Raw genomic sequence first — 25072 nt, forward strand, 5'->3', positions numbered from 1 at the left:
TGACCATCGAGGGTTCTGTAAAGAAAAACAGACTCTGGCACCCCACCACATATTCAGAATTGGAACCTTCGAGGGTAGGGCCCTGGAACCTTGTTTTATATAAAGAAGCCTTTAAGAATAGTTTAACATTTGCAGAAGATTTGCAAAGACAGTGCCAAAAAAAAATCCCCATACATAGTGCACCTCATTTGCCCCTGTGATTAACATCTTGCATTAGCCTTGTTTTCATGCCTTGAGTGATTCGAAGAGACCTGGTCAAGTATTCTGGAGAGGGTGCCTCAATACAGCTACGAAGATAGCACTGAAGTGTCATTCTGGTCACATGCTAACGGTACATACTATCAACATGATTTATCATTGTTGTGTCCCTAGTCCAGGCTGGCCTGGGACTAATGGCAATTCTCTTGCCTCCACCTGGCCTCCCGAGTGCTGGAGTGAACAAGGCTGTGCCTCTACACCCTGTTTATTTATCATTGCTGATACTAACTTCCGTTAGCTGGCTGGCAATGTTTGTCAGGCTTCCTTCCGCGAACAAGGAGGCAGCCCATCCTCCTGCCATATTTTGGTTTTCAGAAGAAGTCACTATACTCGCCACACTTAAAGAATGGGGTGTGCTGATCTCGATGACGCATGCCCATAATTCCAAATACTAGGGAGAGTGAAAAGGGAGAAAAGGCTTCTGCAGGCCAGCCGGAGCAATTTAAAGACCCTGTCTCAAAATCTAAACATGAATAAATGGTAGAGATGCAGCTCCATGTTAAGAGTGCCTCTGGATTCCCTGCCACCCCTGTACCCCAGCCACTTCCAGGAACCCTGGCTCCTTTTACTGGAGAGTAATATTAAAAATCAATCCCATTACTTAATGAACTGGAGACTTTTTTTTTTTTTTTTTTTTTTTGGTACCGGGAATTGAACTCGGGGCCTTGCACTTGCCAGGCAGACACTTATGTCACTGAACTATCTCCCCGGCCTCCCCCCAAAAATTTTTAAACTATCTCGCTATGTAGTTCAGGCTTGCCTTTAAGTCACTATGTATCCAGGCTAGCCTCTTAACAGCGATCCTCCGCCCTCCGGATTACAAGTGTGCGCCACCACTCCCGGCTGGAAACTGAATTTTTAACATACTTGTCTCCAGCCATGTTTTGTGAAACCACAGTTAGAGAATTCTAAGTTTTTTTTCAACTAGTGCTTAGTAGAACTCAGCTCTAAATTTTGTCCGATTTAAAAAAAGTTTTCCAAGTACTCTCCAAGCCAGTTTCAACACCGGTCGGCAGAGGGCGCAGGAAGCGGAACCGTTTTATTTTCATTACATAGGTCTTTCCGAGAGGAGTAAAGGATACACAGCGCGGAGGCGGAACGAAATTGCGCAGGAGAACTGTCAAACTCCAGATGCCGGGGACCTGTCATGTGAGCGTCAGCGGTCAGCTGACTAGTCCCAAATTCCGCGAAGAGAGCGGACCAAGCCAGAGGCTCCTGATCATTGGTGGAGAAGAATCAGAGGCCGCGCCCTAGGTACAGGTTCTTGGCTATAGGAATTGGGATTGGTTTACACAGCATCATGTGAAGTTTGTCCTGCGAAACGCTAGGGAGCTAAAGTTGTGCACGCGTTGGGAGTATGCGCATGCGTCGAGGCCTCAAGAGGCCGATTGGAGAATTGGAGTCACAGGGCAGCGCTCCGATCGGCGGGGGCGTGGCCCATGGGGGGGGCGAGAGCCCACAATACGAGGCCGCTGGTTGGCCGGAGGGAGTCACGTGGGGCCTGGTCGCCAGCGGCGCGCGCAGGTGCGACGTCTACGCAGCCGCTGAGCTCCCTGGTTTGTGTACCGCGGCCCGGCCGCGGCGCAGTCCTTCAGTACCCATTCGGGCAGTTTGCTGAGAACTTTTGTGGGCGACATGGACAACTCAGGGAAGGAGGTGGAGGCGATGGCCCTGCTGGCCGAGGCGGAGCGTAAAGTGAAGAACTCACAGTCTTTCTTCTCTGGCCTGTTCGGGTGAGAACCGGCCGAGGGGCTGGGATCTAGGCTGCGAGGACGCAGGAGCTATGGCCAGACGCGGCGGGCTAGGCACCAGGGTTCGGGAGGAGGGGACAGGTGGTGATTCCGCGAGGAGGTGATGGGGTCTAAGGCAGTGGAACGCCCACAGGCCGAGGGCAGGGAGAGGCGGGAAGGGACCCAAACAGAGGGCCCACAGGCCGAAGCGACACCATCTTAAGGCCGGGAACGGAACCCAGGTTGCAGACAGGCCAAGGAGCCGAAGGAGAACTGGGCCGAGGGAAGACAATCTGAGGCCTAAAGGGGCTGAGAAACCTGGGAGAGCTGCAGATGCAGAAGCCTTTGGAGTTCTCGGGACGCTGTTTGAAGGGTCTCAGACTGGGGTTGAGAGTAGGTTCCTGCAGAACCCACCTTTGCAAGGCCGTGACAGTGGGTTGGTAGGGGCTCAGGGTGGTGGAGCTGAAGGCAAAGGAGTCTTGACATCAGGCACGGCAGCTTAAGTGGTGTTGAGAATGGTGACTCCGGGTGTGTATGTGTGGGTGCTTTGGTTAAGACGGATAAGTTCAGGAGATCTGAGCACACGACCTGGGGCTAGAGCTGTAGATGCCTGGGCAGAGAGGCGAAGACATGATTTGACTAGGCCAGGGTTGAGGAGAGATAAATAGGCAAAGATGAGAGAAGGGAGAGAAACAAATGGGCAGTCAACACCTGCTGTGTGGCCCTCAAGTCTGAATGGGGTGACTAGAATGTTTTAGAAGAGGGCCTGAGGGAAGTTGGGAGAGAGGAGCAACACCTGGGAGGTGGCAAGCATTTCACAGGAAGTTTGATTCAATTTATGAAAGTCGACTGTCTTGATGAAAGTGCCTACAAGCAGGCACAGGAGCCAGGGGTTTGATCCCCAGGCCAGCTCTGCCTGCCCTGCACCCAGGGTTTGCAGAGACAGCAGTTGAGACTGGGAATGGTGGTGCATGCCTGTAATCGCAGCTCTTGGGAGGCTGTAAACAGGTGGATCACTATGAGTCTGATCTAGTAGTGAGACCCTGAACATCCTGTAGACCCTTCCCTTAAAATACAAAAGAAAGAAAGTTGACCATCCTTTGAAGAGTATGGTAGCTTAAGAGCATCAAAAGTCTAGATTTTAGAAGGTGACTCCCATTTGTTCACTATACTAAATGTGTAGTATAATTTCCAAGATACAGGAGATCATTGGTAAAACTGACTAGAGGTTTGCTTATGTGTGAACTGCTTAGAATTGAGTTTGCCATGTGATTAAAGCTCTGAAGTGCCTGTTTGGCAAACACAAGATCCCGAGTTCCATCCCCTGTAATGAAAAACAAAAACAAACAAAAAACCCTCTGACACTGTCACTAACCTGAAGAAAAGAAACGACTCATGGAAGGAGCTTATAGAGACCAAGGCAGGAGAGGCTTTGCAGGGGTCACAGAAGGGAGAAACAGGAAGCCTGTGTGTGAATGGGTAGAGAGGAGTGACCGGGAATGGAAAAGGCGTTATGGACCTTGGGGACTTAGTAGGGCTAGGAAAGGATTGGTGGTGTGAGCAGAGGGGATAAAAGGATCTGAAAAGGATTAGGAGAGGAGCATGCCTGAGGGAGGATCCTGACAGGGCCAGGGGAAGCAGTGGAGACTGGGAATGGCCTGGGAGGCTGGTGGTGAGGACATGGGGCGTGGAGTCAGGAAGCAGAGAAAGGCAGGTGGGTAAGGTGGTGGGTCTGGGGACTGCCAGAAGGCTGGGGAAAGGATTGAGAGGAGGCCCTGGGGATTACAGGAGACTATTAGGAAGGAGCCTGGCAGAGGTAGAGACAAATGAAGAGTAGTGATTTGTGGTTGCATAATGTTGAGCAAAAGAATTTGAAGGATGTTAGTGAATTGTCTAGTGTAGAGAAACTCTTGGTCTAATGGGTTGTGCTGATTAGGAGAGGAATGTTTAAGTTTGGTGGCTGAAGGATTTGGATCTGTGTTTGTTTCTTCCTTTTTTGCCGGGAGAGAAGTTCAAGTGCAGTGGTTGCAGGTGGAGCCCAGAGCTCAGTTTTCCCCAGTAGTTTTCCTGGTGGCGCTTTCCTATCTCTCTGATAGGAAAATCTCTCTCCTTTGGCCCAGAGATTTGTGTACTGTTGAGTTGTGTTTGCTGGGAGCAGTTAGCCCTAAAGACACTTGCCACCTGGTGGGGAAAGCAAGATTAACACTCCAAGCGCTAGTAAAGCTTCGTTGTGAATGCCAGGAGGGCCTGGATCCGGACCTTGGAATGGTGCTCCCGCTGAGGGGAAGTTGTGTGAACTAGATGCAAGCTCTGGGCAAGGTGTGAGCGGCCCCAAGGAGCCTCAGGCCTTTGCTAAGGGAGCAGGCACCTGGGAAGCAGGGGTGGGGCAAACAAAGGCTGGGAGAGAGGGGACATTCTGCCCTGAGTGAGAGAGGAGTCTGAGATCAAGATCCAGAGGAACCAGAGGTGGCCTTGCAGAAGAAAGGCCTCTATCCGGGGCCTGACTAGAAGCTCTAGGGGTGCTGTATGGTGGGGAGCAGCACTCCAGGCAGAGGAGACAGCTTAGAGCAAGGCCAGAGGGTAAGCAGGTCTCACAAAAGTTTATGAGTACTCGGAGGTGGATCATAAAATTAGGGCAGGCGACTGTGGCGAGGCTGGACACGTGAGGCCCTGGGAGCAAGGGGGCCATCAGTGGGGGCTGGTCCTAGAGGATTCCTGCTTGCCCTTCATAAAGGACCGCAGCAGCTGGTGTAGAGGAGCATGGTGGCCCAAGGTTGCTGCAGTGATGAAGGAATCAGCAAGTGATGAGTGCTGGGCGCTTACTCTGCCTAAGTCAGGCCCAGGCTGGGCACTTAGCCTGCCTTCTCTCTCTCAGTCCTCACAAAGCCCCTGTGAAGGCAGATGAGGGGACTTAGAGAAGTCACTTACACTCAGCACTTATACTCAGCAGGAGAGACACATTCAGATCTGGCCTGTCAGCTTCCAGGGCCCTCCCTGAGGCCACTGTGCTCTGAGGCTCCTGCCTATCTCTGGACATGTTCAGGAAGGATGCAGCTGTGTAGTTTGGGAGCTGACCCCTCCTCACCTCTACAAGATAACTGAAAAAGCGAGCAGGTGGGTTTCCAAGAGACCTAGGGATAGTGCTGCTAGGGGCGTAGGCAAGGCCGGCCTGGAGCCTGTGTCCAGGAACCAGAGGACATCCAGAGGTCAGTTGGGAGGACTTCATCCTGTACAGGTAGAAACCATCCCGACCACTCCACCCTGGAGCTGGCCTCGCCTGGATTAAACATTTCACAGCTGGCCTTCGCTCCAGGCCTGGATGAGGGAGTGCTGGGCGCTCCCTTCTTTTGGGAAAGTGCGTGAGGGCAGCTTCCCAAACTCAGACGCCCTTGCTCCATCCAGTGGGCCACTAGTGCTCCCCTGTGCCCGGGAGGGCAGCCTTTGCTCTTCTCTGGGCTGCAGACTTGGATGTACCAGCAGCCAGCGCAGGTGAGGCTCCCTAGTTAGAAGAAGGAAGGTGCCTGCACCTTCCCTGGTGGTGGGGGACAGGAGTGGGTTAGGAGCCGCACAAACTTGTGCTTTGCTCTGGAAACACCATAAGAGTGGTGATAGGAAAAGGAGAGGGAGAGCTGAGTGCCCTTTTGCCCCCTGTGGCTCTGGGTGTGCTGAAGGGTCCAGAGCTTCTGTGCCAGGCCCTTAGCCATTGTACACGTTCTGAGTGGCAGGTATGTCCCCTGGGCTCTCCCTCCCTAGCATCTCCCCTCCATCTTTTCATAAGAGATCCAAAATGAACACTTCTGCCCTTATGGATACCTATGATCAGAATGGGCCCTGCTTCCTCGGCTCATCCTAACCCATAGGAGATCATGTGCAGAGCAAGATGAGAGAGAGGGCTTGGCCCGGCGGTGCTTAGCACTTGCAAGTCTCCTTATCCCTAGGCACTGTTACTGGAAGCTGGAGGTGCTGGGACACGGGCTGGCAGGGTGTCCTGTATTCAAACAGTGTATTCCTAAAGATCAGTGTTGACAAGTCAGATCCTGTTTGAACGGCCTGCAGGCACTAGGAGCCAGCGGTGCTAGCTTTGTGAGCAGAGAACCACTACTCAGGGTGGGGAGAGTGTCCGTGTACAGCCTGCAGGCTCACTGCTGAGCTTCGAGCTCTGACCCACATCAGACCCAGGGGAGTTGCTGGGAGTAGCGTCAAGACCTACAGCTGAAGTCTCGTTTCAGCATCGAGACTTTCCTGAGGGCATCCAGGAGATCCTGGCTTTCTCCAGGGCTGGGACCTTGCCACCTAGTTGTACAGGTGGCAAGGTCCCAGGGTCCTCCTGTTCCAGATGGGCCTGCTGAGAAACCAGGCGCTTTCTGCATGGCTTTTGAGGAAGTGAAACACTGATTTTGGAGCTGCAGTGATGTGTGATCCTGTTGTACAGAGTGGCAGCCATGCATGTAAGAAATAAGAGGAGCTGCCTGGTAGAATTTGCTGATAACCCCAGGATTCTGGAAGGCTGAGACTGGAGGATTGCAAGTTTGAGCCCAGCCTGGGCAATTCAGCAAGTTCTTATCTTAAGTAAATAAGGTGCAGGGGGAGAGAGGTAAGGCTCAGTGTGAAGACCCTGGGCTCAGTTCCAGTACTGATAAGGGAGAGAGGAAAAAGAGGGCTGGAGGTGTAGGGCAGTGCTAGAGTACCTGCTTAGTGTATATGAAGCTCGGGATTCCCTTCCCCAAGCACCCCTTCCCCAGTGCAGATGTCAGAATGTGCTAAGGCTGCAGTCTGTGCGGTGTGTGGTGTTTGCATGTACCTGTGCAGCCTCCCATAGACCTTGAATCATCTCTAGGTTTCAGATAACTAATGTAAATGCTGCAGTCATGCACCGCAGTGTTTAGAGAATAATGACAAGGAAAAATGCCTGTACATTTCAGTACAGATATAGTTTATTAGAATAGTTTTGATCCATGGTTGATTGAACCTGGATACTGAACCCAAGGATGTGGGGACTGACAGTGCTCTAAGTGTCCTGAGCTGGGGGAGGATGGTGGGACACCTAGGACTCTGGACCTGGAGGCAGAGGTGTGGGCTTTTCAGAGGTGGCCGACCTAGAGCATGTGATGCTGTGATCCAGGGCGTGTGATCACTAAATTAGTCCATTGGTTTGGTGTAGCTCTGGGAGTGGGTAACAGACAGGCCCACGCTGGGTGTGGGTGCTACCTGCCCTAGGCCAGTAGTCTGTATAGAGTATAATCACCAGAAGGAGAGACCAGGCGGTGCCAGCCCCGCCCCCAGTGCGTGTGAGAAGGAGATTGAGACTGGGTGTGGTGGCTTGAGGTAGTGGCTTGAGACTGGGCATGGTGGCATGGACCTGTAATCGCAGCACTTGGGAGGCTGAAAAACAGAAAAGATCACTGTGAGATCTGTGTAGTGAGGCCCTGTAGACCCTGTACTAAATACTTTTTTTTTTTTTTTTTAATCCTTGCCTCCAGTTTTGGATGTCAAGTATTTTGTCTCAGCAAAGGAGAAAAGTAACTAAGAAAAGGGGCAACACTTAGCTAACGTGGGGGCGGAAAAGGTGAAGTCGCACTGATCCAGTAGTAGGTACACAGTCTGGGACCTGCTGAGAGTGATGCTCATTCTCCAGAGCACTGGCTGGCAGCAAGGCGGGGCTCATCCCTAGTGGCAGAGGAAGAAACTGAGGCTGGCAAGCAAGGAGCTGGCGCTGGGCTCAGGCCTGTCCGGCTGCTCTCTGGGTGGCTGGCACCCTCTGAGCTCCTCCGCACAGAAGCAGCCGTTTGAGCACCAACTTCGTGTCACACTCGGTACCAGGGATTCAGCCCCAGGTGTCTCCACTTCACAGCTAAATACACTATGGCTGGAAGTCCCCACCTGAGGTTGCACCCGGCCACGTGCCTGAATCAGACTCTGCTCAGGTCTCTACCCCTGGCCCTTTGCAATACAGGCTGCCGTAGGAGGGCTTGAGGTGATTTCAGAGCTGAGGGGTAGCATGGGAAGCTTTGTTCTTTTGTCCCTGTCCCAGGGGCCCGAGGAAGCTCCTACCCTTGAGGGGTTAGCACTTGCTGGTGCCACAGGCTGATCCTGAGCTCTAACAGCCACTGCCATCAGCAGAGTGGCTAAGCCAGCAGCTCATGCCACACAAGCCTTCACTGCCTCACTTTCCTTCTGCTTCTAACAATACTGTGGGCTCAGGCTGGTGGGGGGGGGTAATTAATCCTCTGCGTAGAGGAGCAGCTCAGCAGAGAGCACTTGATAAGGAAGGAAACCTGCAGGGTGGGCTGTTTCTTTTGTGGAAAGCATGGGGAGATCCAAAATAAACACTTCTGCCCCTATGGGTACCTCGTGAGTTCTGGGATCACAGCGTGCACCACCACACTTGCCTCATCTTCTAGAGAATTCTTGGATGCTGAGTGAGGGAGAGGCCCCTTCCTCAGCCCTGCCACTTCCTGCACTGTCAGCTTGGGCAGGTCTCTGAGCCCCCATGCCTTCTGTGTGACAGGGGTGCTGAGACCCTGGGACCCTGGACGTGGTTCCAGGGTCCTTGGGCAGTCAGCACCAGGGTTAGGTCAGCCCCACAAGGCACATAAGGGCAGGGGTAGGCCTTGGGCCCCGCTTCCTCACAAGGGTACTTACTCACTGATGGTCAAGCCAGTGGGTCAGGGGCTGTGGCTGCTGCTGACAGGAGGATGAGTGTGTCAGACCCAGAACAGAGTCAGTCCATCTGTCCCTCTGGTTCTTAGGGATCTGCAAGTGGGGATGGCTGGTGGTGCGCTTCTGGGAGCCTCGAAGTGTCCAGGGGCTAGAGGGAGGGTGGTTGTGACTGCCTGCCGAAGCCCCTGGCCCTGTCCTGCTGCGCCTATGTTTTCCTGGCAGTGCTTTCCCTCCATATGGCAGTTGCTGGAGGTTGGTATCTGCGCCTGGAAGACCTGGGACTGCTTCCTCCGCGTTAGGGGGGAGCAAGCAGAGGGGTAATTATAGACAGCCCTTGCCGCCAGGCTGGCCCAAACCGGTTCCCTCATTCCCAGTGTGGCTCAGAGATGTGGGCTGGAAGAGTGCAGCAGAGGCAGCTTGGAGGAGGTCAGCGGGGGCAGGACTGTCAGCTGTCACTCACTGCCACCCAGGCCCTTCAGCGGGAGGTCCAGCAAGCTTCCCTGGATCTTGTGCAGGCGGCAGAGGGAGAATTCCTGGTCTCTGCTCAAAAGCCTGGTAGGCTTTGCCAGGCCACTCTCAGAGGGGAAGCGTGAGCCTGGCTGAGCCATGCAGAGAGACACCTTAGTAGGAGAGTGGAGCCAGGATGTCTTCCTTCTGGTCACTTTCCTGTTGAGTTAAAATGGGCCCTAAATCCTCAGCCTGGCCTCCTGCATGCTGTGTTCCCTGCCTGCTCCTCTGCACCACAGCCATCATGGCCACTTCCCTTCTTTGAACCTGCCATATGTATTCCTGTCTTAGGGCCTTTGCCCGTGTTCTGCACTGCCCGGCAGGCTCTTCCCTCTTTCCCTGGGCGGCTCCTTTGTCACTGAGGACTAAGGGTCAAGGGCTGCCCTCCCTGTCTCCTGCTGCGCAGACCCCGTGAGTTGGCTTGTTGATCCATTTTATTGAGGGGAGTGCTGTTCCCCTTTGCTTACTGCTCTACTCCAGTGCCTGCTGTGTAACAAATGCTCAGATGTGCATTCCCCAGGATTGGCCAGTTAAGCCTCTGCAAGTCACTTTTCCCTTTGGCGACTTCCCTTCATCTCTAGCAGAAGATGATGGCACCCCAGAGATACCCTCTGGCCCACTTGCCTTTGGCAGCAGCGGCCAGGCCCAGAGAATTCAGGGGGAAAGGGAAGGCAGGCCTGGCGCCTGAGCAGGTATTCATCCCTGGCTTTTCCACTCTGCAATTAGAACCATCAATGCAGCTGAGGCTGGGATCAGAGTGTTTCAGCCTAGGTAGCTGACAAGCTTTATGTCCTCTTTCCCTTTGAGCCCAGACAAACGTGGCAGCTGACGCTGCTCTCTGCTGCTCTCAGGCTTTGGGCCTCAGAGTTTCAGCTCTGCTGGGAGCCTGAGCTCTTTCAGAGGCCGCCTGGAGCTGCATAGGACAAAGAAGGGAAGAATAGGCTGTCACAGTAGGGTGACCGGGCCCATGATGAAAATCTGAACACATCTCTTTAAGAGAACATTTTGGGAGCTGCATAGAGCCTGGCCCAGCATTTGCAGTTCCATCCCTGGCATCTCAGACAAAAGAGTATTCTGGAGGGAGAAGGCCTCCTGAGGTGTTTTGAATTCTCTTCACAAGAATTCTCCTCTGCCAGAAGCTTAGGAACATTCCTCACCTCTGCGCAGCCAGGGGGAGGCCCTGAAGAAGCCTGTTGGCCACCTAGAGAGAGCTAGTGGGTGAGCGTGGAGGAGCAGATGGCTCAGTGCCACCTCCTGGGGATGGCAGAGGGCAGAAACCATCTGAGGATGAACCTCATCTAGCATGAACCTTATCTAGCTGATGAGCTTTGGATTCAGGGACTGGTATTCTAGCCCCTGTCCGCCAGCCTGTCCCAGCCCCATTTTGTCCTTCCCGGATTTGCTTAGTCATCTGAATCGCCTGGGTCCCCAAAGTCCCAGCTATTTGGGAGGTGGAGACAGGAGGATTATTAATTCAAGTCACAACTTAGTAAGATCCTGTCTGACAGTAAAAATTAGAGGGGGACCGGGGATATTAGGGAGTACTCCCTGATAAATAGGCAGCGGGGGCAATGCCAGGCCTGCCCAGACCTACTGAGCACTGTCTCCAGGAATGGGCTGTACCCACAGTGCAGTGTGGACGATATAGCTATGGTTGGTGTGGGCAGGCAGCCAGGGGCAGTACGTTGGCCAGCTGACATGAATAAGGGGTGAGGCAGTACATAGCTTTTGGTTGGGGAAGCACCCCCTTTTTCCCCTTTTATCTTTTTGTTGTTGTTTTTGGAGACAGGGTCTCACTGTGTAGTTCAGGCTGACCTTGAGTTCACTATGTAGCTCAGGCTGGTATAGAACTCATGAAGGGCCTCCTGCCTCAGCCTCCTGAGTGCTAGGATCACGGGCGTGCACCACCACACCCAGCTCCATTTTCCCTTTTAAAAGAAATAACACAGCTGTTATGTGATTGTGGGAAGAAATTGGTGGGGCTCCTGAGTGTGAATTTTACTCTTACTCTTTTGGTTATGTGAGTTATAGGAGATGGAAGAGTTATGAAGACCAGAGACTTAGTAGCCTGGCCCTGGATGAATTTGGGGTGGAATGGATGGAGGACATAGGAGGGACGTTGGGGTTGAGTTACTGGTGAAAGCTTCCAGGTCAGGAAGAGGAGTATATGTGTGCTGCTTGGAGGTTGAGCTGCACAAAGAGAGTTCCTTTTATTTCTCAAGAGCACGTGTCCATGTGGCTGGAGGTGTAGCTCAGTGAGTGGTAGAGCATTTTCGTACCATGCACAAGGCTCTGGGTTCCATCCACAGCACCACAAAGATTTTTAAAAATAATAATACCCTTATATTTCTCTCAGAGCACTACTGCACAGGTTTTTGAGGTTGCTTTGCTGTGCCGACCATCCTTGTAACTTTTCTGGTTCACTTCATAGGATAAATTACTAGAAATGTAACTCGTTGTGGAACTACATGGTCAAAAATAAAGATTAATATTAAAACATCTTTTTCCTTGAGTAGATAAAGTGTGCAGATGGCAAAAACAATTAGCGCCGCGAAGGCAAGCCGTGAATAAGGCTGCCTCCCACACCTGGCCCAGCACTGCACACTTCACCTTGGAGAAGAAGGCTGTCACTAGCTTTTTGTGTTTGTCTAGAAACATTCTGTTTATATAAACATGTATGTTACTATTCTTTTCACCCTCTGTTTTCCTTTTTTTTTTCTTTTTGGCACACAAATGAGAGCCTTTCACATTGACATCTTACACTCTATGTCTGCGTGTAGCCAGGCTGTGCTGCTGGGTTCTGAATGGGTAAAGGGCGGCAAGGCCTTGGAGGGACAGCGGCCTTTACAAGGCACTGGGGAAGCAGCAAGGTGTCAGCATCTGGGCAAGTCCCCAGAACGCTCTGCAGGCTCTGGGCTGAGGCGCTGGCAGAGTGCCTGGCATCCACTGCTCACCTTGCTGCCCAGGCAGGTTGTGCAAGAGGCTGTCAGGCTGCATGTGGCGGTCAGGAAGCCCCCACTGAAAGTGAGTGGTCACCCCAGTATGCCGTCAGGGAGGGCACCACAGCCATGCTTCCTGTGCAGATCATGCCTTCTGAGGAAAGCCAGGCGAGGTGGCTTCATAGGCTGGCTATGTGGGGAGGTGGGAGGGATAGGAAGGGAGGACACAACTTCACTGTCACCAGGGCAGAATGTGTGCTCTTTCTGATACCAGACTAAATAGTGTCCTTATCTATTTTCTTTTTTTATTTTTCCTCAGAGGCTCATCCAAAATAGAAGAAGCATGCGAAATGTACTCCAGAGCAGCGAACATGTTCAAGATGGCCAAAAACTGGAGTGGTAGGTGCTGTCTGCTGCAGCGCTCTGTCCCCTCCCCGTCAGCTTCCCATCCACAGGCCTGGCCGAGGGCAAGCCCTGCAGGCCCCACCGCCCACGTCCAGTGGGGCACCTGGGGCCTTTGGTCCAGATGGAGGGGTGGAGATCAGGGAAGGATAGAAAGGGCAGGATAGAAGGATAGAAAGGAAAGGCTATCAGGACGTTGAGTCCTGGTAGACCCATGTGATGAGCTCTTTGAGAGATTTCTCTCTAAATTGGTAATTTGGCATTTCCTGGAAATGATTCCATCTTGCTTCCATCAGAGTGCAAATTCTGGGCCAGGGGAACATGCAAGAGCTTCTATTAATGACAGCCGTCGTTCATGGGATATTCTACTAAGTATACATCGTACATAATTTTTTTATTTTATTTTATTTATTTGTGTGTGTAGCCAGCTCAGCCCACCAGGGGGCGGGGCTGGCTGGCATGTGGTGCTGGGGGATTGAACTGAGGTCCCTGTGCTTTGCTAAGCTTGTTCTAAGTAGGTGCTTTAGACCACTGAGCCATCTCACCAGCCCCATCGTACATAATTTAATTGACTCATCCCAGCTGCCCTGGGATAACATTAATGGGGCAAGAGAATCACCATGAGTTTGCAGCCAGCCTGCCCAACATAGTAAGACTCTGCTTTAAAAACAAAAGAAAAAAAACAGACTAAGAAGCTGAGGTGTGGCTCAGCACCTTGCTCAGGCTGCTGAGACCAGTAGGCAGCACAACCATGATCCAGGCCTAGTCAGAATCTGCTCTCAGTGCCCAGGCACTTTGCCCAGTGAGGCAGCAGCCTCCTCAGGCTGCAAGTGAGGGCCTGCCTGGGGGAGCCCGTGGCCTGAGGGGAGCAGTTGGGTTCCAGCACACTGAGTCCAGTTGGTGCTGACTCCACAGTGTGGCTTTCCAGTGTCAGCAAGATCGGATTAAGGAAAATGGAGCAGGAGACAGTTTGGGAACCTGGGAGAGCTTTGTGGACATAGGAGAGGAACGTGGGGAGGGGCCTTGGAGGTGGGATGCAGAGGTGCAGGTAGGCCTCGGCCATCACCATGAGAACCCCATCAGCCAGTTTCCTGAAAATTAGAAGAACTTTCCTTGACATTCAACAAAATGCATTGTGCGTATGGCCAACCGCTGTGTATATTTTTATGCTCCCAAGCTGATAAAGGGCCTGCAGAGAAAGCATGCCTATTTTTCAACCACATACATGTTGCTTTTCCCCTAAAATATGTTACCATTCTCCATTCAACAATTCCAACAGAGGGCCAGCCAAATAGCTCAGCAGATTAAAGTGCCTGCAAGCAGGTGCAGGGGTCAGGGGTTCAATCCCCAGCCCTGCCATGCTGGTCCTGCCCCAGGGCTTGCTGAGACAGCGATTGAGACTGGGCATGATGGTGCGCACCTGTAATCCCAGCTCTTGGGAGGCTGTAAGCAGGCGGATCACTATGAGTCCAATCTAGTAGTGAGACCCTGAGCACCCTGTAGACCCTTCCCTGAAATACCAAAAAAAAAAAAAAAAAGTCCAGCAGAAGTCTTAGGCTACTTTCTTCCTTTTAGCATCCCTGCTTTTTGAAATTTAGGGCTCAGGGTTGGAGCTCTCAATGAGATCACAGTGGAGGCCCAGAGAGGGGAAGCCCTGATGCCTCCCAAAGCTGGTTTAGGAGACATCTGGACAGAATGGCTTGGGACCCACAGAAAGTGACTGTGCGGGTGAGCTCAGGGCAGGTAGGCACTTTTGTGCATATATAGGAGTTTAGCGGCTCACAGGCTATTTCCCCTTCTGGATTGGGGCCCCGGCTCCCCAGCATGCCTCACAGTTTTCGAAGTGCTCTGCCCTCCATGGCAGTGGACCAGAGCTTGAGAACTTGTCAGGAAGAGCATTGGGGACCTGTGGGAGAGAGAAACAGGACTGGGCAAGGGAAGCAAGGGGCATCCTTAATCCCAAATGCCCTTCCTCCTGGGCCACCCCCACTGAGTCTGTCCCTGTCACCACTTTGCCTTGGGTGCCCAGGACTGCCAAGCAGGTGGGTGCTGGAGCCTCCTCACCTTGGTTTCATGTCCTTGGCAGCTCCTGGCTCTGCCTTCCTGTCCCAGGACCTTAACAAATGGTGGCACTAGAAATATTGGCAAAGCCAGGATGAAGGATATAGGCTCACACTGGGATTCCACCAGGCTTGTTTACATGGACTGGTCTTGACCTCTCTCTGGGCCTCCTTCCATGTGCTTGAGAGCCCAAGCTCCTCCTGGGCAGTGTCTGTATGCAGCCCCTGAAGCTGGGCTGCTCTTCTCTTCCAGCTGCTGGGAACGCATTCTGCCAGGCTGCCCAACTACACCTGCAGCTCCAGAGCAAGCACGACGCAGCCACCTGCTTCGTGGATGCTGGGAATGCCTTCAAGAAAGCTGATCCCCAAGGTGAGTTTCCCCGGGGCCACACACTGACCACCAGCACAACTGAGCATACTCAGAGTCCTCAGGTGTCCATGTGAGTCTGGGTTCTTCCAGTGGCCAACGTGGGACAGACTGGAGGCACAGAGAGCCCAAACTTCAGAGCTGGCTCCCCTTCTGCAACTGGCGCTGTCCTGTCCTCCCCCCACCCCAGCCTGTCACTTCCCTCCCCTCTCCTCTTGCAGCATTTGGGAGTGGGAGTTACTTTTCAGACCCTCCGCCTGCCAGGGAGCGAGGCAAAGCTGTTCTGTTGTCAGAATTAACATGCAGAAGGGAGCGGGGGCGTTCAAAGACCAGCCAGGTAGGAGTCACTGCCGAAAAAGGAGCGGAAATTATCCTAACCTGGCTTCCCTACACCCTGGAGAGAAATCAGTGAGAACAGAGCCTCCGATCCACTTGCCAGAGAACAAGTTCCTTAAATGAGAGCATGCAGGGACAGAAGCTCCGGCTAGAAGACAGCCCCTCCAGTGGGCTCGTCCTGAAAAACCCAGCCCTCGGCCACCAGACATGGGGATTTTATGGGCTGGGAACTTTGATTGATTGATGACTGATTGACTTTGGTGTGATGCTGGGGATGGAATCCAGGCCCTTTATATGCTGAGCATGTGCTCTGCCACTAAGCTATATCCCTAAGCTTGGGAATTTTGTTTTTTTAAATCTTAGTGCCAGACATAGGTTCTAACTTTTAATTTTAGCAAACAAATACATGTTCCACATGACCATCTTGTGCCATTATCCTCTTGAGAGTGGAAAACAGAAGGTATTCTTTTTTTTTTTTTTAAGTATTCTTTTTAAAGGAGGTATTTGTCTTGGCATAAAGGCCAGTCCCTGCCATTTGTCAGCAGAGCTCAGGTTTCTCTGCAGCCTCCAGAGCACTGTCTTACGTGGTCAGGTCTCCACTGTATCCTCCTTAGCTGGCATCCTATAGATAGAGCCTGAGTAGTCATGTGCTAGGACTTGGGCCAGAGGATTCCAGAGGGGACAGCCCTGTGATGGGCCGGTGACTTGATGACCCAGGGCAACCCTGGATTTGTTTTTGGCTGGAGTCACCCTAGGAGTCTCATGTCCTGTGCAGAGCCCTCCCCCAGCCTTCCCTTCTGCTCCCTGGGGAACTGGTTGGCCTGGTGATGCTGCCTAGCATCTGTGACGCTCAGCTGCTGCCCCATCCGGAGTGACTGGAAAGACTTGTTTCTGGGGTGACAGCTGCCAGGCTGCCTGGCATGTGTGTGCCGTGCGTGTGCTCTTCCTGCAGATAGGCCTGGTGTGATGTGGTTGCACCAGCCCCTCCCCTTGACCCGAGAGTGCAGGATGGGCCTGGCTCAGGCATGGCTCATGGCTTTAGAAGCATAACATGGCAGGGAGTATGACTGGGAAAGCTCAGAGCCATGGGAGGGCACTGAGGTCAATTTGGTCACTGAGAACTTGGCTGGGGCCTCTCTGGAAGGGGGAGGACACAGCTGTGAGAAAAGAGCAGGGTGCGTCTAGCCCTTGGACTCCAGGTGCCCTGCCTGGTCAAAGTGAGTCAGGGTGTGAGCACATTTGCTTGGAAGTGACAGCGGCTTTGTATCTGGAGCCAGTCGGGGCGCACAGGGAAGGGCACAGCAGCTGTATGATGTCCATGAGCAGCCACTTCCTTTCTTGAAGTGACTTTGTTCTATCCTGTGTTAAAGCACAGGCCTACCACGAGCCAGTGCGCATCATGCTCAGCGTGGCATCGGGCCCCTCTGTGCTGAGGGTCTAGTGAGGCCTAGTGCCTTATGAAATGGAGCTGGGGGCCTATACGGAGCTCTATAGGTATGGGCCTGAGTAGTCATGTGCTAGGACTTGGGCCAGATGATTCCCCCTGGCTGAGGTCCTCCTTGCTGGTCCCCCCACACACACCTGGATAGCCACATGTCCTCTGGGGTCTCTAGCTCTTTCTTGTGGATCAGGTCTCCACCCACCGGTACACTAGCTGTCCACAGAGGGAGCTGCTGGCCTGTGGTGGCCTGTGACACCCATCCTGCCAGTGCTTCTTCAGTGTCCTCACCGTTGCCAGCTGATCAGGCCAGGAGGCCCCTTCCCTGGACAGCCTGGTTGTTAGGGCCTGGCACACAGATGTGCATGTGTACCTGGGCAAGAATGGTTCTGGCTCACATGTGCTGTCAGCTGCGGGGTGCCCACTGTATCCAGACTCCTGTGTCTTTTTTTTTTTTTTTTTTGCAGAACCGGGGATTGAACTCAGGCCCTTGCGCTTGCCAGGGAAGCACTTATTCCACTGAGCCATCTCCCCGGCACTCCTGTGTCTTTTAACATGCCCCACTTCCTGGCTCGGTTCTGTGACTTGTCCCTATTTCGTTGAGGAATATGAATGGGCTGAGTCCTGGGTGTGACTGCAGCTGGGCACGGGTGCATCTGGGTGCATGCTGGGGGCAGCGGGTGACAGGCTCAGGCTGGAGAGCTCTCAGCAGGCCGACTGAGGAGGGTGGACACGGCCCACAGATGCTCCAAGTCTGGCGACCTGAGATCAGCCAGAGGAGTGAGTGTCAGAAGCTCATCCAGGAGCTGGCTGGGGGTCAGCTGGCCACCTGCCACTTTCCAGGACAGCTGTTCCCAGAGCGAGGAACTGGCACAAAGGAGCCTTCCCCCGCTGCCGCTGCAGGGGTCACGCCTCACTGATAGCGCCCTTGCAGGCAGTCTGGGCACAGCTGCTACTCTTCCTGGGGTGCAGCCTTTGCCACCTTGGCCCACACAGGACCAGTTCCAGGAGCCTGTGAGTGGCTGGGCCCCAGCGGGGCTGCTGCTGCCTCCTCCTCCCCCATCCTTCACTTCCAGACCTGCTCAGACCTGCTTGGTTATAGACCTTGTATGCAGAACACCATTGTTCTCGACTCCCATTTTGTTGATATGCCCCTCCATTTGCACCACCTCTGCCTGCTTTAACCATGCCCCCCCTTTGAGGGAGGGTCTCGTTATGCCACTCAGGCTGGCCTCAGACTCAGTGATCCTCCTGCCTCAGCCTCCCAAGTGCTGCAATTACAGCTGTGCATCACCATGCCTAGCACCCCTTCTTTTCCTTCTACTGCCTCAGGCTCCCAGGTAAAAGCCTAGAGCCGTAATGCATGGTGCAAATTGCTGGTGTCTTTGGACACCCACAGGCTTTTCAGAATCCAGTGAAATTGGCAGACTCCCAGAGCATCACCCAGACCCCACTTTATACATGTACATCTGGGGACTCCCAAAGTCCCAGCTGTGGACCTAGCTCAGAGCCTTTGTTCACGTGACTTCCTGAGAGTGAGCTTGCTGCTGTTGGTATTCGACCAGGAGGCCCTGAGAGCGGGGTGCAAGGCGCTTGCTTCCTGGTTCCAGTGCTCTCCTCCGGGCGTCCAGGAGCTGGGAGAGCCCTGGGGCCTACCCAGGCCCTCTGCCCTCTGTCCTGCTCACCCTCCCTCCCCAGCAGCCTTCTTCAGATGCATTAAAATGGTATTTAAAAAAAAAAAAAAAAACACCGAGAGCTCATTTCTATCTGCTAGAAATTGCCACCCACTCATGCTTTTCTCTTCTCCAAATAACTTGTCAAAAAAAAGCCTTTCCCAAATTTAAAGTCTTGCAAGAGATAGTACAACAAAGGTAGCCAGCTCCTCCTCTCAGTGCCATCGTGGGGTACTTTTTGGTGAACCCTGTAATTTGAAGAGTTGGTGGCAGGGGCAGAGTGGGGAGTGCTGAGAGCAGAGGGCTGTGCCCATCACCTGTGGATGGGAGCAGAGGGCAGGGCAGAATGTGCATTCTGCCCAGGCTGGAGGTCCAGGGCACTGGTGCAGGGTGGAATCTGCTCAAGAGACCTGCAGTGATTGTGGCTGAGTCCAGGAGATCCCGAGGTCCCTGACACCCCCAGGATAGCCTCACCCTGACCCTTGCCAAGTGGCCCAGAATGCCTGTGGGAGCCCGTCAGTGCTGGCTGTGCCATATTCTATAGCTCCCTAGAAGCTGGTGGCCTGGTGGCAGCTCCTCGTGAAAAAGTTACTAGCAGATCCCATGTACAGACTGAAAAAATCAGCCTGGCAAGGTTTCTTGGGCTCAGGGCTCCTCCAACTTCTCCCAGCCCTCAAAGCGAAGGCATGGGCCTGGCTGCCCTGGGCACTTGCCACTCTCCCTGTCCCCCCTGCATCTCCTGCCGCCTCCACTCTCGTTCCTCCTCCCTGCTTCCTCTTTTGTCTTCCCAGAGGCCATCAACTGTTTGATGAGAGCCATCGAGATCTACACAGACATGGTAAGGCTTCTGTCCCATTAGCATCCCTTCCTTTGCACCCCCAGCAGGGTTCTTGTTCTGCTGCAGAGCAGGTGGGGCAGTGGGAGCCCAGGAGAGCTTGGCCACCTAACCTGGGCTGATGGCCTCTCCTTCCTGCCCTGCTCCATCCTCCTGGGCCATCCTGCTTTCTTTTGTAGGAGTTACAGTTCCTGGTGTGTGTCTGTGTGTCTGTGATCTGAGTAGCAGTTCTCAGCAGTGCAGACGGAAAGGTTGCTCTGCTGTAGGTCAGATGGGAAGTTCCTGTGTAGGGCCACCTCTGTCAGCCCTGTCCTTACCAGGAGCACAGGCCCCTGCCCTTTCTGTGTCCAGAGCAAGCAGTGCTGCACTAATGGACCTAACAGCAGTAGCAGGGTCACTGAGTGAAATGCTGCAGGTGGTTGGCTTCCTGCTCTGTGGTAGTCAGCTCTTGTGAGCCCTGTGGGATGGCTGAGTGGGGGAACTGCAGGGGCATGGCTTACCCAGGGACATAGGTCTGCAAGCAGGATTGCTGAGATCCAGAATTAGGCTGGCTGGACACAAGGCCTTGCCCTTCCACTGCCCCTGGCAAGGGGTGGGCACCAAGGGCAGAGGCAAGCAGGCGATTCCAGGTGTATCAGACCCTGAGGACCCCTTGGAGCAAGCACATGGTGTGGGGAGGGGAGGCTTTTGAGACCGCACTGTGAGGACTCCGAAGCCCGAAGCCCTGGTTTAACAAAGCCTTTTACCCAGTGACCCTGGGCGAGGCTTCATCCCAGCCCCTCCACACACATCATGTATCTCTGCCTTATGGACAGGGTGGAAACAGGCCAACACACTAGGGTGCTGGCTGAGGTGGCCTACATAGTATCCACCCTGATGCCAGTCACCATGCCCGCTCTGCAGACCTCATCTGTGGCGAGGCAGAGCAGGGGGAACCATGGGGGTCAGGGGGAATCACAGTCCTGCCCTCTGTCCCCAGGGCCGGTTCACAATCGCAGCAAAGCACCACATCTCCATTGCCGAGATCTATGAGACAGAGCTGGTGGACATTGAGAAGGTGAGCAGGCAATGGCTGGGACCAGGTCCGCTGCCTGGCTGCCCACCCAGCTGTCTCCAGGTGCTGGCAGAACCTGGGCCCAGCTGTGTCCCATGTGGGGCATTGGGTGAAGGAGGCCGCATGGCATCCAGCCCACACCTGCTCATGTCTCCCCAGGCCATCGCCCACTATGAGCAGTCTGCAGACTACTACAAAGGCGAGGAGTCCAACAGGTAGCCCCAGCCCCGTGCCTACCCCACTGTGACACAGGACTCCCTGCCACCTCTCATCACACCCCCTCTCTCCCACAGCTCAGCCAACAAGTGTCTGCTGAAGGTGGCCGGCTATGCCGCACAGCTGGAGCAGTACCAGAAGGCCATTGACATCTATGAGCAGGTGGACAGGGGCCCTGTCCCTCGAGCAGCAGCACCTTGCCCTCCTGTCTGCCATCCTTTTTGGCCCCATCCTTGCTCCCAATGTGTGGGCCTCACCTGGTGCTCTCCTGGCCAGCAGCTTCCACCGCTCACCCTGTGTGCTGTCCCTCCCCGCCCTCTCCTGGGGCCATCCTGAGGCCCCAGAACAAGGCAGCCTAGCAGAACCCATGGGGAAGGGCCCCGGGGGTGGCAGAACAGGGTCTGTCATCAGTGGGAGGCAAGGAGCGTCACATGGGCTCCCCTCTGCTGGGTAGGAAGGGTAGCGCTGTGGCCACGAGAAAGGCAGCAGCTGGCCTCGAGGGAGAGGGGCGGGTGCCGCCTCTCATGTTCTCTTAGTTGCCACCCCCCTGCCCACTGCATGTCAGCCTCCCGCAGGGCCTGACAGCAAGGTGCCACCTCTCCACCTTCTCTGGTACCTCAAGAGGCTATGGACACCTGGCTCCAGGCCTCCTGCCTGGGCTGGTCTCTGGCTCACTTCCCCGGGGTCTCAGCCTAATCCTAGGGTACAAAACCACCTGTCCTGAGCTCATAGTGCTACCCTACATGGCCACAGGTGGGGACCACCGCCATGGACAGCCCCCTGCTGAAATACAGCGCCAAGGACTACTTCTTTAAGGCAGCACTCTGCCACTTCTGCATCGACTCACTCAATGCCAAGGTGAGCCCAGGCTGGTGTTCCCCTCCCGCCACCAGGTTGCTTCTCACAGCCAAAAAAGCCTGCTCCTCCCTCCATGAGGCCCAGTCCGCTGGCCTCAGCACCAGAAGTCCCAGCTCTCTCTCTGGGATTCCACCCTGGTGTTCCCCGTCAGGCCCTGGAGGCTTCTGAGCTCCCAACTCCCTGCTGACTCTATGCCAGTCCCTTTTCCTTTTGTAGTTTTTAATCTGTTAGCCTGTGAAGGCAGCACCAGCGTCAGCGTATCTTGCAGGCAGATTTGCTGAGGCTGAGTTCCTTGCTGAGGCTGCTTGGCTGGTGAACTGCAGCTCAGCATCCCAGACGCTGTGATTCTGGAGCAGGGCTGTGACTGACCGAGGTTGAGGCCATTGCCATGCTCAGGACTTGGTGAGGGAGCTTCACCTCTCTGGTGTTCCCTGCCCAGACAGCAGGGGCTCTGCAGGCCCAGGGCTCCTTTGTGTCTGCCCCCATTCCTCTCTGGGCCCCAGCCCTCAGTTTGGCACACAGATAGGCCCCTTTGTCTGCTGCCCTGGCACAGAAGGGCACAGAGGTGCTGGGCACTTGCCCAGGAAACCCTCTCCCTCCCTGCAGCCAGCCTGTAGCCAGCCTGGTGCTGAGCTCAGCCCCGGGGAAGTGCTACCAGGGACAGCGCCAGGCAACAGCAGCGGGGGAGGAGGGCAGAGTGCTGACTCAGGGCTGCCAGCCCTCCCTTGTCCCTGATGAGCCCAACCAAAGCCTCCAGTGGCCCCTTCACTAGTTTGTCCTCTCCTTCCCTCCCTGCTGCCCAGCTTGCTGTTCAGAAGTACGAGGAGCTGTTCCCAGCCTTCTCTGATTCCCGGGAATGCAAGCTGGTGAAAGTGAGCAGGGGACTGAAGGGGATAAGGGTGGGGTACACCTACCTGGCCCCTGCCTGGAGCAGGTGGCCAGCGAGGGGATGCCTGGGTTCCAGCATTTGTCCATTGGCTCCCAGGGCTTGCATCTTGTTGCCTTTCTCTGCTACCTTGGTCTCCCTGTTCTGGATGAGAACAGCAGATGCAGCGCTGGCACTAGGACCAGAGCTGGGCAGATGGGTTGGTGCCTGCAGGTCTCGTGGGATGGATGCCAACAGGCTGCCCACTTCTGTCTTTGTGGGAGCCCCCATTCTGCTCAGCCCTCGGCTCTGACCCTGGCCCTCACTTCTTGTGCTCTTTGCTCACAGAAGTTGTTAGAAGCCCATGAGGAACAGAATGTGGACGGCTACACAGAATCAGTGAGTGGCCATGGCAGGCGGATGGGTCCCTGGGGCAGGCTGCCTTCCTCTCGCGCATCCTTCCTCCAGTTTTGTCTTTGTTGTTAACTTCTGGGCTTCGGGCCCCAGCTGAGGACCGGGAGTCCTCAGCTGCCCACCACAGGATCCCCACAAGCAGACCAGGAGGGAATAGAGTGCTCATCGAGATGCCAGGTTGTGCTGAGGGTCGGGGGGGGAAGGGCACCCTGGCTTCAGCCTCTCGGGGTTCACAGCCCCTCTACTCTGTACCCCCAAAGTCCCCTAGGGAGAGCAGTGGGCTGACTCCAGTTGAGCACTGTGGGTGCCCCAGGAGGAGCAGCAGGGAGCGGATAGGAAGAAAGCCAGGGACTCCCCCTCTCCCGGGGGCTCCATACCCTGCCAGTATAGACCTCTCTCCCATTCCTGGCTGTGTTCTGAACATTCTGAAACTCAGCTGTGCCCAGCCCAGGTTGCCGTGCAGTTCTCCAGAACTTCTCCCTGCCCTCCAGGAATTAAGGCCCCAAGTGCAGCCCCTGCGGCATGTTTGCAGGAGGCTGCACAGGCAGGGCCTGGCCTCTGCCTCCCTCGGCGTGAGGGACAGGCTTGGTTCATGTCTCCAGGCCTCCGACTAGCCTTAAACAAGGAAACTGTACCTTTTTTTTTCTTTTCTAAACTACATTTCCCCCCAGAGGAAATGTTAGGCCCATGGTAGTAAGGACACAAAAAACAGATTCCACGCTGGTGTCTCCATGTTCCTGCTCAGAGACCTAGGGAGACTGGGACCAAGAACCTCAGGCTGCTGGGGATGGACCCATGGGGCCGAGGCTGGGTGCGATGTCCCCCATGGTGCTGACAGGTGAAGGAGTACGACTCCATCTCTCGGCTGGACCAGTGGCTGACCACCATGCTGCTGCGCATCAAGAAGACCATCCAGGGCGAGGAGGAGGACCTGCGTTAGGCCACCGCCCACATTCCCTGTTGTCTGGTGTGTGTAGCCGAGGTGCGCCTAGCCTGCTCAAGACATCCCTCCTTCCCCACTCGGGGAATCCCATGGGCTGCCAGGGCAGTGGTCACGTGGCTCGGCAGCACCTCAGGGTGCCAGAGGCTGGGCCGCTGGCCAGTCGCCTCTGCTCCCGCTACAACCCTCGCCTCTGCCTATTTAAGCCCCTAACGGTGTCCTTATCCCTTAAATCAGCTGTATAAGTCTGATACAGACCTCTATAAGCACTGCTAGGAGTCAAGGGTCAGCCTCTGTCCCAAGCCCTGACCACCCAAGTCTCCTGTGGCTGATTTCTGCCCCCACTTTGGCCCCTGGCAGAGCTCTAAGCACAAGTAGCCACTGAGACCTGCTCTCACCACCTGCAGCCCAGGCTCAGGTTAGACCACAGCCCAGTGCCCAGAGTGTCCCCAGACCCCCTGCGCTGTTCCTGCCTGTGCTTGAGGTTTGGTCTGGGGGTCAGAAGCTCCCAAGAAGGAAAATAAAAATTGCCACTTTCACATGAGTCTCTTCCTCTTTGCCTCTGCTGCTGCAGCCATGTGTTGTAGCGCGCATCCTCAGGATAGGCTTGGCCTAGAGATGCCTGGGTGGGCCTGGAGCAGAGATGCAAGGCCCAGGTAGGTGCCAGAACCCTGGGGCCTGGGGCAAAAACTGGCTGCCTCAGCCACACATCACCGTTGAGTTGCCCGGGAGGTGGGCATCCTGGTCCTCGAGCTTGCTGGGCTGGAACCTTCCCTGAGGTCCACACTGGAGGAGCCAGAGTTTCACAGCTGATATCTGGAGCAGTACTGAGAGGGGCTCGGTGGGCAGCTGGGTAGGTTCCTAAGAGTGCTGTTTCCGGCCCAGGATCCTGAGAAGTTCCATCCACAGGAGGGTGCAACCGGAACCCTACCCTGCCGTCCCTCCAGCGCCCCCCATCACCTGATAATGGCTGCTCCCAGCTCAGGGAAGCCTCCTGAGACCTGGCGTTGGTCACTAGCCAGTTGATCACTTGGAGCTGGCAAGCGACAAGTGTGCCCTCTCCCTGCAGGGAGGGGCAGTGACATTATTCAAGGTGGCACGGGAAGTTGGCCCACATCTGCAAATTATCCATGAATGTGCACAGGGGCCCCAGACCCTTCCTGCCATGCCAGGGACCAGAAAACACACGCAGAACCCCCTCACAGGTCCCGGAGGAAGGGCCTTACAGCCCGTCACCCCCACTCACTATTGTACCTGCAAGGGCTTGGCTGGAGTCCCCACTTTACCCTGTCAAGTGGGATGATGTGTCTCTGTAGAGCTCTTACAAGGCTTCTGTGAGAAAACTTTGTGACTGATAATTGTGGCATCAAGTAAAAGTTCAATAAATGAACAAAGGGGAGTAACAGCAGGCCCGTGCAGAGTGATTGTTTAGGAATCAAGAATTGGCAGTGTGGGCTGGTGAGATGGCTCAGTGGTCTAAAGCACCTACTTGGAACAAGCTTAGCAAAGCACAGGGACCG

At 54.7% G+C, this 25072-nt stretch overlaps 1 protein-coding gene across 1 annotated transcript; it reads left to right on the plus strand.

Annotated features, from left to right (window-relative positions):
* Positions 1-1614: 1614 nt before the first annotated feature.
* Napa (NSF attachment protein alpha) lies at positions 1615-24096 on the plus strand. Its single transcript, XM_004644267.2, has 11 exons — positions 1615-1991; positions 12414-12493; positions 14810-14926; positions 19162-19208; positions 20185-20262; positions 20419-20474; positions 20553-20637; positions 21229-21333; positions 22137-22205; positions 22547-22597; positions 23451-24096. The coding sequence occupies exons 1-11, from the start codon at positions 1894-1896 to the stop codon at positions 23550-23552; spliced, it is 888 nt and encodes a 295-aa protein (XP_004644324.1). The 5' UTR covers positions 1615-1893; the 3' UTR covers positions 23553-24096.
* Positions 24097-25072: the final 976 nt, after the last annotated feature.

The sequence above is a fragment of the Octodon degus genome, unplaced genomic scaffold (assembly GCF_000260255.1).
Source record: "Octodon degus isolate 3935 unplaced genomic scaffold, OctDeg1.0 scaffold00197, whole genome shotgun sequence".
In the NCBI taxonomy this organism is placed as follows: Eukaryota; Metazoa; Chordata; class Mammalia; order Rodentia; family Octodontidae; genus Octodon; species Octodon degus.